Source organism: Diplotaxodon limnothrissa, linkage group LG10 (assembly GCF_057381915.1).
Source record: "Diplotaxodon limnothrissa isolate DT_005_m linkage group LG10, D_limnothrissa_male_GT1.1, whole genome shotgun sequence".
In the NCBI taxonomy this organism is placed as follows: Eukaryota; Metazoa; Chordata; class Actinopteri; order Cichliformes; family Cichlidae; genus Diplotaxodon; species Diplotaxodon limnothrissa.
The window spans coordinates 13,944,375-13,957,916 of NC_140605.1; the positions used below are offsets into that span (position 1 = coordinate 13,944,375).

Sequence of the window (13,542 nt, forward strand, 5' to 3'; positions counted from 1 at the left end):
TAGTTCCAGCATGTTACGCCCCTGTGATTACAACTTGTTGATTCAACTTTTACAGTTTTACACTCAACTTTGGGGAGCAAGCCAGTAAAGAAGTTTCCTCCTGCCAAACTATGACGTCGCTGATAGCTGGCAAGAACTGGCAGGTTTACTTCGGCAAATCTGCTACATTTAACACTGATTTTTTTGTGCTATGGTTGGGTTAAGGGCAAGATCCAACCAAAATCCACCCAAGATTCAACCAAAGGCAAGATGTGAGATTAAGCAGGGTCAAGGCTAACTGGATTAAGTTGGCCTTCACCCTACTTTAAATTGCAGTTTATCACTTGTATCTAGAGAAATAGTCCAGATGTCATTATTTATCTTGATGGGCGACCGTGGTTCAGGGGGTTGGGAAGCTCATCTTGTAACCGGTTGCCGGTTCGATCCCCAGCTCTATCTGTACTGGTTGTTGTGTCCTTGGGCAGGACACTTCACCCTACCACCTACTGGTGTTGGCCAGAGGGGCCGATGGTGTGATATGGTAGCCTTGCTTCTGTCAGTCTGCCCCAGGGCAGGCTACAACAGTGGTTTGCCTCCACCAGTGTGTAAATGTGAGAGTGAATCAATAGTGGAATTGTAAAGGGCTTTGAGTGTCTAGAAAAGCGCTATATACATGCAATCCATTATTGATGATAATTTTAATTAAATACAGTGGATTTTGTATTAATACAACTTTATTTTTATTTTTTTAACTTTTATTTAGGTAGCTAAATAATTTAGGTGTATATCTGTACAACAAAGTAAAATGGGTGTGAGTGGAAAAGAACCAAAGAATTTTAAACGTACTACCAGGCCTGAGTTGCTTTCTTATATTCTTCACTCAGAATTAAGTCAGTATTTTGGTGCCTTTTAAGTTACACGTTGATGATGTACTTTGAAGGTGTGAAACAAATGCAAATGAAGAACATAACATGACGAAATTAACATTATAAGTTGTTGTGTCTGCAAAGTTTCATTCAGTTTGGCACATCTTTTAAGGAGGACATAGGGCATACACACACCATACATGTAGTAACATTGTCTTTTTTTTACTAATTTCAGTGAACCACCCTATTGAATAGCCCCAAAAGCGACGTACAGCTGTGTTTTTGAGGGTGAACTGAGAAGCACAGTAATTATCAGGTTAAATCTATTGTCCTTATAGTTTCTAAAATTCAATTCAATCAATTTTACAAAGCATTTTTGTTGATAAGTGTCCCAGTCCAGTCTATTCTCCTAAATTACCCATTTGGGTACAGTTATTTATTCTCGACAATATCACAACCCATGTGTGGCACATAGGTGAAGATTACTTATGGAGTTTAGCATTAATTACATGTTAAATCAGACCAGTTGAGCAAGACTAAACCATAGTCACATAGACCCCCACACCACACAATAAGTATCATATCAACCTCTTGAAACCAACTCCTGCTGTTGGTCTGGTTCTTTGGGTTCATTAGCCTGCACTGGTAATAAAAACAGCCCTACTCCTGATGGCAGCTCAATATCACACAGACATGTCAACTCTGAAAATCTATTAGATTAAAAACACAACACACATATGGTTTCTAATCAGTAATTTAAATAAGGGTTAGGGGTATAAATATGTGCCCTGCTTGTTGGATTAACTGAGCAAAAGAACCTGGTAGCTCGTAAAAAAAACCCCAAAACCCTGTATATTGCAGAAACTTACATACAGATAAATAAAAACTTAGCAGATATAACGTAACCTTGTGTTAGCATCTCTCACTTAACTGTGTGTGGCAGGAGGCTTTCATGTGCTGCTACTCTTAGCAAGAAAGAGACATTTATGAAAATTGGACAAAATAAACTTTTTTTTTGTGCCACACTAAAGAAAAATAAATGTTTTAACTGATGTATTTAAGGACCAGAATCATGTTTGTGTGCAGCTAATACTATGTAAGCGAGCCTTATGTTGATTCATTGATTTCAAAGTAGGTTTTTTTTTAAGTATACATCTTTAACTTGGTCTCTGTTGGTGGGCTGCAGGTGCACACAGAGGTGAGGTCAGCCTTTGATGGTATCTGTCAGACAGGCTCAGGGCGTACACTGCAGAAAACTCAAATTAATGTAAAGGACATGTAAAACAAAGCACCGAAACACTAGCATAGCTATCGATACTCCTCCAGTTGCCGCCCAAAGGTACAGGAGAAGGAGTAGGAGGTGTCTTCCTCCTGGATAAAGCTGCACCTGCGCCCTGCCTCCTGTCTCCTCGTCACCTCACCGCCCACCGGTTTGTTTCCTGCTCGTCACTCAGTTGTTGTGTCTGAGCTACAGCGCTTATTTTTCAACTTCAGCCACCACATCATGGAGTCCTAAAAAAACGCTTTCCCCTGTGAAATGCGGAGTGACGAGTGACAAACCGGACAGCGAAGGGCCACCTCTGTCGGGAGGGAGAGTGGGGGAAAATGCAGGACACAACCGGCAAAGCAGCCTCCGGGAACCCGGCTGGAGACAGCGGCGCAACCGCAGAGCAGGTAGGAGCAATGCAACTTTGTTATTCTGGCTTTCACCGCATCATACAGGACTCTGTGCAGGTGTAAGACACACGCCAGCGTCCTGATGTAACTCCAGAAGCCCATTACGACTTTACGAGCAGTTCAATGTCACCAACGGGCGCTTTCAGTTGTCTGAAAGATACCGTGTTCAGATGAGGCGGTCCAACCTGTCCGCCTGCATTGCTCTCAGGCTTTTCCTCTTCGTCTGCAGCAGATAAAGCCCTTGCCTCGGTTCAGTTGTTCAGCAGTTGTGTTTACCTTAACTTTTCCCCGCTGTGTACATCCCACATGCACAATGAGTACTCAGCTAGAAAGACTGGTTCAATAGTGGAGCAAATGTGTAGAAACGGGAAATAAAACGATTCGTTTCCCTCTGAGGTGTGGCTGTGGTATATTAAGTGACTGTGTGGGTTTTTGGGGGTTATAATTGAAAATGATTGCTGCTACTTGTTATTCTAAGCCCCCACTCTTTAAATCTCAATGGGACAACTTATAAAATATATCTGGATTTTAATCGTCGAAGAATAGTAATCACCACAAGAAACAAGAGTAACTGTAACCTTAAAGAAGTTTTGTTTTGTTTTTTGACCAACAGATTTTACCATGTGCATCAGATTGTCCACATCATATCTGTTTGATGAAGTGTGTAAAAGCCAGTCATACAAAATATCTCAGACATGCTACATTATGGGCTCAAAAGTTGTAATGTTGTTTAATTCAAACGAAAAAATACAAATACAAAATAAAAAAAAATACAAAAAACTGCTTGATGGTGTCAATAAATGTTTTTAAGTACAAAAAGGAGTAGATGGAAGTTTAACACTTATCAAGACCTACTTCCCTTATGTAAAAAGAACAATTTTTTTTTTTTTTATAATACTAGCTAAACTTTAATCCTCAGTAGCTATAGAAACGTGCACATAATGATGTTAAATGACAATGGTAATATCCAGATAACAGCGTGAGAACTCAACTGAGCAACTTCTTTTACAGAAGCAAGTCATCCTCATGTTCATGCAGTTTGTTTGTTTGTTTTTACGTAATAATACATTGGCGTTCAATGTGTTTAAAAATGGGGGGGGGGAACGTGAACTATATAACAATGCTTAAAGCAGAAGCCCTGTTGTTATCTTCATCAGACTTCCTCCCTGTGTGTGCAGACATCAAAACCAGTTCCTCCTTTGTTTAGAGGTAGATGGTGCGCAGGAAGGAAGAGGAACAGGAAGCAATAGATCAGTGGACGGTTTTAAGGAGATAGAAAAGTTAAACCACACGCTAAGTGTGTGTACCTGTTCTTGGTTTTTGTACTCGACTGTGTAATCCACAAACTGCAAACAAACCTTGTCAGACAAAAGCAAACAGAACAGTCAGTCACAGTCAGTTCCTCATATGTATTTACATCAGAGTTACCATGTATTTCCCGTCTCATTTCAACATCCTAACAATGTAATTTGTTGTTGTTGTTGTTGTTTTTAGAATAAAGTACATATGAATGGAAATACAGTCACACAAAATGGTTTCAACCCGCCAAGTATACCTACACCACAGCCACAGTCTGAATGCCAACTACCTACTCCAACACAGATTGTCCAGAGGGAGCAGTGGGGTGGAAAGTATGAGTTCCTGCTCTCCTGCATTGGATACTGCGTGGGACTGGGAAACGTGTGGAGGTTCCCCTACCTTTGTTACCGCAATGGGGGAGGTGAGTGGTCCATAGTCAAATGCTTGTCGTGTGTGTGTGTGTGTGTGTGTGTGTGTCATTGTTTGTAACACTCATTTGTGCATGAGGCACTCTTTGCCCTGCCCTTGGGTGTGTGCTTCTCATCATGCTGATTTATTTGGCACACTTTTTCCAGAGCACACCATGACACCCTCTGGAAAGACTGAGGAGAGTGGGAACTACAACACAAAGCATTCACTAATCCTCTAAGTAGGGACAATGTTTTTCCTCGATTACACGCCAGAAATGGGGTTTACTTTTTGATCCCAGCCTTAAGTAATACACATCTCCTTTTGAAAAGCGTACATGTTGCAGCTTCTTTGACAGTAAAGTCAGATAGATTATGTCTATATTGCATTTTTATAAGTTAGCCTGCTGCTACAGGCTGCCTGCATCCACAAACCAAGTCGTTTTTATTGAGTCGTCTCCCTCCCTTCATTAAAGAGGCCTGTTTCTAATCTTCACAGGTGTCTTTCTCATCCCCTATTTCATCATGCTTATTGTTACGGGTGTTCCGCTCTTCCTCATGGAGCTGAGTTTAGGCCAGTATGGAGCAGCCGGCCCGATCACTGTGTGGAAATGCTGCCCTCTGCTCAAAGGTAATGACCTCCTATTGCAGGATTTTTTTGTAAGTAATTACAGAAAGCAGAAGCAAATCGGTGGAAAGACTGGAAACTTTAGCATGGTGTCTGCATGGTGATTTCATACTGGGGGTACTTTATTCCAGTTAGTTAGAACAAAATATTTGACCACAGTTATGCAGCATTTCTGTTTGAATTTGAAGGATTTGTGTGGGCAGAATCTCCGATTGACGTCAAAATGCCAGCGTCACCAGTCAGACCAGACATTATAGTTCATGCAAATAGCTGCTGAGTGACTCAAAACAAATTGCTGCCTCACTTCTTATGGCTTACCTTAAAATGCCTGGCTTCTCAGAAACTAATTTTAACCCTGTAAGAAATGTCTTACCTGTGCTAGGGAGTGGTCATGCCAGCAGGCTTATTTAAGAGAAAGGTGAGACGGAGTTCCTCATAAAAGGAAAAAGGAAGTGAACGTTTTTATGTTAGCAAGAATAACACTGGCTGTCAGCAATGGTGCGATCAAGGGTGATAAACTCTGCAGTGATTGTTTAATGTCACTATTATTTCTTTTTGCCAGTTTAAGCACCATTTTCTGAAACTAATGTATTACATACAGTTTGCCTTATACAGTAGAACATTTGCTTTTGTCTGAGGTACTCATGTCCCTCTCTGTGTTTTTACACAGGGATTGGGATTGGGATGCTGTGTGTGTCCACACTGGTGTGTCTCTACTATAACGTTATTATAGCGTGGACATTTTACTACCTGGGCAGCTCATTCCAGAGCCCTCTGCCCTGGTCCTGTGAGGCCCTCGCCAATGCAGCTATCTGTAGTGGTAACATCACTGCCAATAACTCCACTGGTAAAGTCCTCACCCCGACAGAAATCTTCTGGAAGTAAGTGCTTTATTTGGATGGTCATTTTACATAAATGAATAAATCAGTGTTGTTTTTAAGGTTGTACATTATATGAAATGTTTTACTAAAAGAAAAAAGTAATGCCATCCAGCCCCTCTCCAGGAGACTGGTTCCAGAGCCCAAGCCATGTGTAGAGGTGAGCCCGACTATATCTAGCCGGTACCTCTCAACCTCACGCACTAACTCAGGCTCCTTCCCCACCAGAGAGGTGACATTCCATGTCCCTATTGCAAGTCTTGGCAGCCGGGGGTCAGTCCGCCAGGGCCTCCGCTCCTGGCCGCCACCCGGCACACAATGCACCCGACCCCTATGGCGCCTCCTGCGGGTGGTGGGCCTGCGGGAGGATGGGCCCATGTCTCCTCTTCGGGCTGTGCCCGGCCGGGCCCCATGGACTAAGGCCCGGCCACCAGACGCTCGCCCTCGGGCACCCTCCCCGGGCCTGGCTCCAGGGCGGGGCCCCGGTAACCCTATCCCGGGCAGAGTAAACTGTTCCCTCGGTGTCCTTTTCATAAGGGTCTTATGAATCGCTCTTTGTCTGGTCCCTCACCCAGGGCCAATTTGCCATGGGAGACCCTACCAGGGGGCAAAAGCCCCCAGACAACATAGCCCGTGGGATCCCTGTGACACACAAACCCCTCCACCACGATAAGGTAGCGATTCAAGGAGGGGGCATGCCCACTCCGGGTCGGGGATGAGTTCCTGCCCCAAGTGGAGGAGTTCAAGTATCTCGGGGTCTTGTTCGCGAGTGATGGGAGAAGGGAGCCGGAGATCGACAGACGGATTGGGGCTGCAGCTGCAGTAATGCGGACGCTGCACCGGTCCGTCGTGGTGAAGAGGGAGCTGAGTGTAAAAGCGAAGCTCTCAATTTACCGGTCGATCTACGTCCCTACCCTCACCTATGGCCACGAGCTGTGGGTAGTGACCGAAAGAACGAGATCGCGGATACAAGCGGCAGAAATGAGCTTCCTCCGAAGGGTGGCTGGCCTCTCCCTTAGAGATAGGGTGAGAAGTTCGGCCATCCGGGAGGGGCTCAGAGTAGAGCAGCTGCTGCTCCACATCGAAAGGAGCCAGCTGAGGTGGTTCGGGCATCTGACAAGGATGCCCCCTGGGCGCCTCCTGGGTGAGGTGTTCCAGGCATGTCCCACCGGGAGGAGGCCCCGGGGCAGACCCAGGACACGCTGGAGAGATTATATCTCTCGGCTGGCCTGGGAATGCCTTGGTATTCCCCCGGATAAGCTGGAGGAGGTGGCTGGGGAGAGGGAGGTCTGGGCCTCTTTGCTTAGGCTGCTGCCCCCGCGACCCGGCCCCGGACAAAGCGGATGAAGATGGATGGATGGATGGAAAAAAGTAATGCATAGCAAGGGTTTAATTTGCAAAGTATTTTTTTAAACTTATATACTATGGCTGCATCAAAATGACAGCAATGCAAAGGCACTGGTATGTCTCTAAGCCACACCCAAGTGACACATTTGATGGTTTTAGCCAACTGTGTCTTAACAATTGGGTGAGAAAAAACATACAAGAGGCTTTGAACAAATCTGAAATGGCAGCAGGAGCTTTAACTAATCAAATTGCATCAAAACAAAGTGACAAGAATTGTTCTCATTCAAGTCTACTCATTTTAAATTTCTCATACAATTATTTAGGTAATTATAAACCTTGCTGAAGTACTTGCTCAAAATGACTCGACACTTGATCCCTGTCAACTGTTTTTTAGTACTTCACAGCAACACAGTGTTATTACAGAATACATAAGAGTTTCAGTACAGAGCAGTTGTCTGTACAGATAACCACAGCAGTCCGTGGGACACGGTGAATGAATCCCAGAGGCTTTGCACATCATCATTACAAAAAGCACTGTGCTCATGATTTATCCTTTTAGTCAAAATGCATAATATCACAAGAGCTTTCTTTCATTTTAAGGTGTATAGCCTTATGGGTGGTAATGCAGTCAGTATTTTATTACACTTTACTGCATGCAGGGGGGCCAGAGCTTTTCTGAGCTGTCAAAGAGTGAGGAGATGAGGTGCAGCCTGGACAGGTTGCTAGTCTGTCACAGGGCCAACACAGACGGACAGACAATCATTCATACTCTCCTGTGGGCAATTCAATCCCCAATTAACCTACCCCCACTAACTGCATGTCTATAGACTATGGCAGAAAGCTGGAGTACCTTGAGAGAGCCCACGCCAACATGGAGAGACCATTCAAACTCCACACAGAAAGGCCCTAGCCATCGTACTATGCCTTTAGTCAAATTCAATTTGGTTCAATTTTATTTAAGTGAATTCAAAAAATAAAAGAAATCTGAATATTACAGGCATTGTAGTAGACAAAGAGTGCCACAGAAACTGAATTTCACTTCTCTTACTCCCTTGTAGGACATATGGAATGTTTTAGCGTCCAGGACGATGTCATCATAGAAATCCAGACCAACAGCTGTGCCTTGTTTATATAGTTAATGTCTAATAGGTGCTTGTTTGCATAGTTGCCTCACAGCAAAAATGTTTAAATCCAGCATGGAGCTTTTCTGTGTAGAGTCGACATGTTCTCCTCAACTTCCTCCTACAGTTAGGCTAATTAGTGATTCTAAATTACCCATAAGTGCAAACGCCTGTCTCTCTCTGTTAGCCCTGTGACAGCCCTGTGTATCCTGCCTCTTTCTGATAGCTGGGATAGGCTCCACCCCCCACACAACTCTGAATTGGATAAGTGGGAGAAAACAGATGCGTAATATGTGTGGTCATATTTGTGCTATTTCATCTTGTAGTGAGCAAGTCCTGGGTGTAGTAGACAGTAAGGGCCTTCACGATCCAGGCCCTGTGCGGTGGCCCCTGGCCCTGTGTCTACTCGCAGCGTGGATCATCATCTTCCTGTGCATGCTCAAGGGCATCCGCAGTTCTGGCAAGGTGACGCAACACAATGTTCTTATTGTCAGCACAGATACAAACTCTTGCGTGGCCTCTGCTCAAATATCTTGCTGGCCTCATGTGTGTCCTTGCTGTCTTTGCTTTCAGGTGGTTTATGTGACGGCTACCTTCCCGTACTTTGTGCTCATTGTTTTGATCATCAGAGGGGCCACACTGGAGGGCTCTCTCCAGGGCGTCGCCTTCTACCTCACACCAGACTGGAGCCGCTTGGCTAACGCACAGGTAGATTTGATGGGACAGTGGTAGTTGGTGAACACAGTGTATTGATGCTGCTTTAAAATAACTGTGTGTGTGTGTGTGTGTGTGTGTGTGTGTTGTGTTGCAGGTTTGGAATGACGCAGCCTCACAGATCTTCTACTCATTAGGTATTGGTGTCGGGGGGCTGCTCTCTATGGCCTCATACAATAAGTTTGACAACAATGTCATCCGGTGAGTTTGGGCTCTGTTCTTTTGTTTTGTCATTTGTTTACTTGTTTTTCATGGCTCTGGTAATCATGGTTTGATTTTTGTGTTTGTTTGTTTTCAGGGACACTATAGTTATCACCACAGGAAACTGTTGCACCAGCTTCTTTGCTGGATTTGCTATATTCTCAGTCCTGGGTCACATGGCATACAGGAAGGGCGTTCCTGTGGGAGAAGTGGCAGATACTGGTAGTTTACCTATTTGGCTTCTATAACACAGACAGCAACAATTAATTATTTATATCAGGCTTTTTGAAATGCAATTTTTTCTGTTTACCTTCAGGTCCTGGGTTAGCCTTTGTTGCTTACCCAGAAGCCCTTGCACTGCTGCCAGGCTCGGTGTTCTGGTCAATTATGTTCTTCCTCATGCTCTTTATGCTGGGAGTTGATACCCTGGTAAGGCTGCACTCTATACAAAGATAGCAGCATAAATATAGGTCTAACATACGGATACCACCTATTAATGTTTTACACCTTCTTAATGCTTCACAGTTTGGAAACATGGAGGGCATCACTACGGCCGTGTTGGATGAGTTTCCTCACCTCCGTGGAAACCCACTGCAAAAGTCCTTATTCTTGGGTGCTTTGTGTTTTTTCTTTTACCTGATGGGCCTCCTGTTAGTCACTAATGTGAGTATGTTTGTTTTCAACGAGGAGTCTGACGTGTCTGCATGCTTCATATGATCAGAAAGAGTCATATTTCCCATGCTGTCTGTCTATACAGGGAGGAATTTACTGGTTCACTCTCATTGACTCCTTCAGCACTAGTTTCGGCCTCATCATCATCACCCTCTTCATGTGCATTGGCATCTCCTTCTTCTATGGTATCTCATCTCACAGCCCTCATATTCACAATAAACTCCTTTAACCATGTCACTCCTTTTTTGATCATTTCAGTGACTGACTTGCTGTATGGCAAGTTTGTTTGTTTTCCTGCATTTTATTTTTTGAATAGAACATTGATCATATTTTTTTACATTCTGTTTTCTTGGTTGAATGATGAGTATTTTTTTTTTAATGATCTTCCTTGTATTTGAATGTTTGTTTGTTTGTTTCTAATTTGTTTTTTATTAGGCGTCAACCAGTTTTGTCAAGACATTTTGGATATGATTCGCCACTGCCCTCCCTGGTGTGGCAAAGTGCTGATTTACTTCAAAGCATGCTGGGTTTTCTGCACTCCGTTTCTTCTACTGGTGAGTTTACACTTGAACTGATATCGATATTGGTTGTTAGTAGATAACAACAGCACTGGTGACGGCTAACAAATGTTTGTGAAAATATCTCTCTAATAAATCGAAGAATCTTTGCATGCAGGTCTCAGTGTGCCTGGCTGTTTCTTGCTTTTCTTTGCATCCCTTCACCCAAAAGTTCAGACTTAGCAGGACTATTGTGAGATGTCTGATCAAATGCAGTGTTGAGGTTGTTGTTTTCTGCTAGCTTTCACAGCTCTAGCACAACTTTCTGTCTCCCGTTCACCACAGGATCCATATGTTTGATTTGGCACAGATTTTATGGCACATGCCCTTCCTCACCCCACCTTTCCATTTACCCAGTCTAGGGACCAACACTTGGAGTACACTAGCTTTTGAGCCCATGAGGTGTGGTTTGTGACTCCTCTTGGTCTTTAAGTGGGAATCTCTGTGCATAAGGTGAATGTGTCCGTCATGAGGCATTTAGAGAAAGTCTGTAAATTGTAGCCACAGTAAATAACCCTTGTTGTGCGCAACCTAATAGACAACGTACAAGTTTTGATATTCTTTTTAATTACATTTTTTTAATTTTTTTTTTTTTAAGGTGGCTGACTTCAAGTCCAGAAGCTATAAAGCTGCTTTATCTTAAATGTTTTACATTCTGTGACCTAAATTATCTTATTCTGTTTCCATTATTGTTTATCTGGCACAGCTATTATGGGATGAATAAGTAAAAAAAACCCCACTTCTGGTAGCTGTGGTGATACTGCTAACTATAGCACACATTATATGCTTGTTGATTTGTATCATTTTAAAACCAAATGCTGCTGCTTCTAAAGCATGAACTTGGCATCCAGCGGGTAAATCTATTAGCATCTGCATTCAAGTGTACCAGTGAACCTTTAGTAAAAGCGCGAAAGAGAGTTCATAGTGTCCTATTAAATGACTGAAGGGTTTGACTCAGAAACTAACAAAGGAACTAAAATGACATCACTCATTTGAAAGCGTCAGCTGCCCACTGTGCTGACATCTTTGGGGCAGGTAAATAATTGAAGAGGAGAAACTGGAATTCGATCTGCAGTTTTTCTGTGCCGGCCCTCCTCTCTGCTTCTTTTTGTGTTGAGATGAAATGATCCTCTGCTCACTCTGTACTTTTCCCGTTGCATAGTTCATCCTGACATACATCTTCATTGAGATGTACAGAACGTCACTCCACTACGGCGACTATGTGTATCCACTGTGGGGTAAAGCCTTAGGTGTGTGCATGGGGGCCACCTGCTGTTTACAGATCCTCATCTGGGCTATCGTCGCCATCACCAAAGAAACTGGAACACTGAAAGAAGTCAGTATCACCACTCATTAACGTACACTACTGTCACAGTAGCAGTCTTAAGTGGGTTTGTGATTATCTCTGGCTTTCTCTCTCTCTCTTTGTTTTGACAGCGTTTCCAGAAATCAATCCGACCACTAAATTCCTGGAGGCAAAATACCCTGAACAGCACCGTGACAGCAGAGGAGCACGTAGAGCCTGAGCAAGTGGATGCCCCGTACACAGTCACGCTCACCGACATGGACATTACTGCGATGACGTGGGACATGGGAAGCCAGGCATAAGTGAACAGAGCATTTGTGATTACACCATGATGAGCAGACTTTGCTCTAAACAGATGGAGGAATTTACTATTTTGTTACTGGCTGAGGTTCAGCTCTGGAGGCTATGCTCGCTCACACTGTGTCCTGTGTCAGGGCAGTATCGAATGCCTGCTATATTTATACTATTATGTACATAAATATAGATTTTTGAAATTCTTTTTCACTGCTTAGAATGTAAGGTTACGAGGTTTTAGAGGAAGCTTGGATTATCATATATATGCAGGATTTCATGAGAATGCGTCAATGAAGATGATGTTGCAATGTATATGCTGAACTTATTTATTATTATTATAGTAGCACAGTGCAATGAACTTCTACTGACAGTTGCCAGCAGCTGCTGTCCAAGGAGGAAAATAACTTTGTGACTGTTACCCTTCATGCCACTGATGGAACCAGAGAAGTGACCACGAATCATCATGCTTTCAGACTAAATGGCGTTGAAACATAGCTGCACTGAAGCAAGAATATTTTAAATTCCATTTTAAAATGAATGATTGCGAAAATGATTGGTAGAATAAATACATTATTTATACAATATGTTGCCAAATGAACTATTTCTCATGGTATTGTCTGTATTTCAATGCAAGAAGACTCCTGACTCTGACCATTTGCATTTCAAATAACCAGGTTCCCGCAGTTACGCAGAAGATGTAGTGTTTGCGTCATGTCTAGTGAAAACTTGTCTTTGCACATCGAAGTACAACCGAGTAACAACTAAATACTAAAATAGTACTGTAGATAGATTTCACATATATCAAAGTTGGTTATCTTTTGGGAAAAATCAAATGGCATTGTTAAAGTTGATGCTTGTTTTTTTTTTTTTCTCTTAATTTCGCTGAATTTTACAGTCGTTTACTCTCACTTTTATTTTTAGTTGTGTTTTTTGTTTGTTTTTTAAGTGGAAAGCTAATTAAGTCATTTGAGTTAAATGTACTCTGGACATGCTTATTGTTGGAGTTTTAAATTTGCCCCCATTTGCAACAACCTTCTGTGTTGTAAAGTTGATGACAGTAACATCAGAACATACAGGGTAGAAATTACATGTAGACCCTTTAGTGTTCATCTGTTTAAGAGGGCTCACAGAACCGGTCTTCTCAGATTAAGCATTTAAAGCCTGAACCATGAAATAATTGCCAAGAAATTACTTTTTTTTTTTTTTTTTTTTGGAAAATGTGCAATTGCTTATTTAAGTTTCTGAAGTTGAAAACAAAAACAAGTATAAATTTGCAGGTTTTAGTTTTAATTTGTATCAAGCTTTTTTGCAAGCTATTGCTTAAAAATGTATTGTGCAATTTGCCTAGTACGTAAATTATGCGTTTTTAATCCCTTTCTGAATTTCAGAATTACAAAATAAATATCATCACAAGAGGGTTTTTATTATTATTTATTCTTTTCTTGCAGAATCTCTTCATAAACCTTTACATAAACATTTAAGAACATTTTTCGTAGGTTCCTTTTGCTTATAGTATATTTTTTATAGTGTCCAATTAAAAACTATTTGAAGCTATGGGATGAGTATATATAGCCCATAACAGTTTAACTTAACTTA

The 13,542-nt window shown here is 42.4% G+C and overlaps 1 protein-coding gene across 2 annotated transcripts; it reads left to right on the forward strand.

Moving 5' to 3' along the window:
* Positions 1-2,307: 2,307 nt before the first annotated feature.
* Positions 2,308-11,954, forward strand: slc6a7 (solute carrier family 6 member 7). 2 transcript variants are annotated; one of them, XM_085363601.1, is made up of 14 exons: positions 2,308-2,519; positions 4,017-4,242; positions 4,728-4,859; positions 5,527-5,737; positions 8,529-8,667; positions 8,776-8,910; positions 9,014-9,117; positions 9,215-9,339; positions 9,434-9,546; positions 9,643-9,780; positions 9,875-9,974; positions 10,225-10,343; positions 11,509-11,682; positions 11,784-11,954. In XM_085363601.1, the coding sequence occupies exons 1-14, from the start codon at positions 2,451-2,453 to the stop codon at positions 11,952-11,954; spliced, it is 1,956 nt and encodes a 651-aa protein (XP_085219727.1). In that variant the 5' UTR covers positions 2,308-2,450. The 2 variants fall into 2 exon arrangements, with proteins under 2 accessions (XP_085219727.1, XP_085219728.1); XM_085363602.1 differs by having other exon boundaries at positions 2,308-2,511; positions 4,048-4,242.
* The last annotated feature ends 1,588 nt before the right edge of the window (positions 11,955-13,542 follow it).

What these genes read in the sequence shown, in the direction of transcription:
- slc6a7 (XM_085363601.1), top strand. Translation starts at nt 2,451, where the DNA reads ATGCAGGACACAACCGGCAAAGCAGCCTCCGGGAACCCGGCTGGAGAC. An exon ending in CCGACAGAAATCTTCTGGAA is followed by an intron (nt 5,738 to 8,528) that starts GTAAGTGCTTTA and finishes TTCATCTTGTAG; the next exon opens with TGAGCAAGTCCTGGGTGTAG. An exon ending in GGGAGAAGTGGCAGATACTG is followed by an intron (nt 9,340 to 9,433) that starts GTAGTTTACCTA and finishes GTTTACCTTCAG; the next exon opens with GTCCTGGGTTAGCCTTTGTT.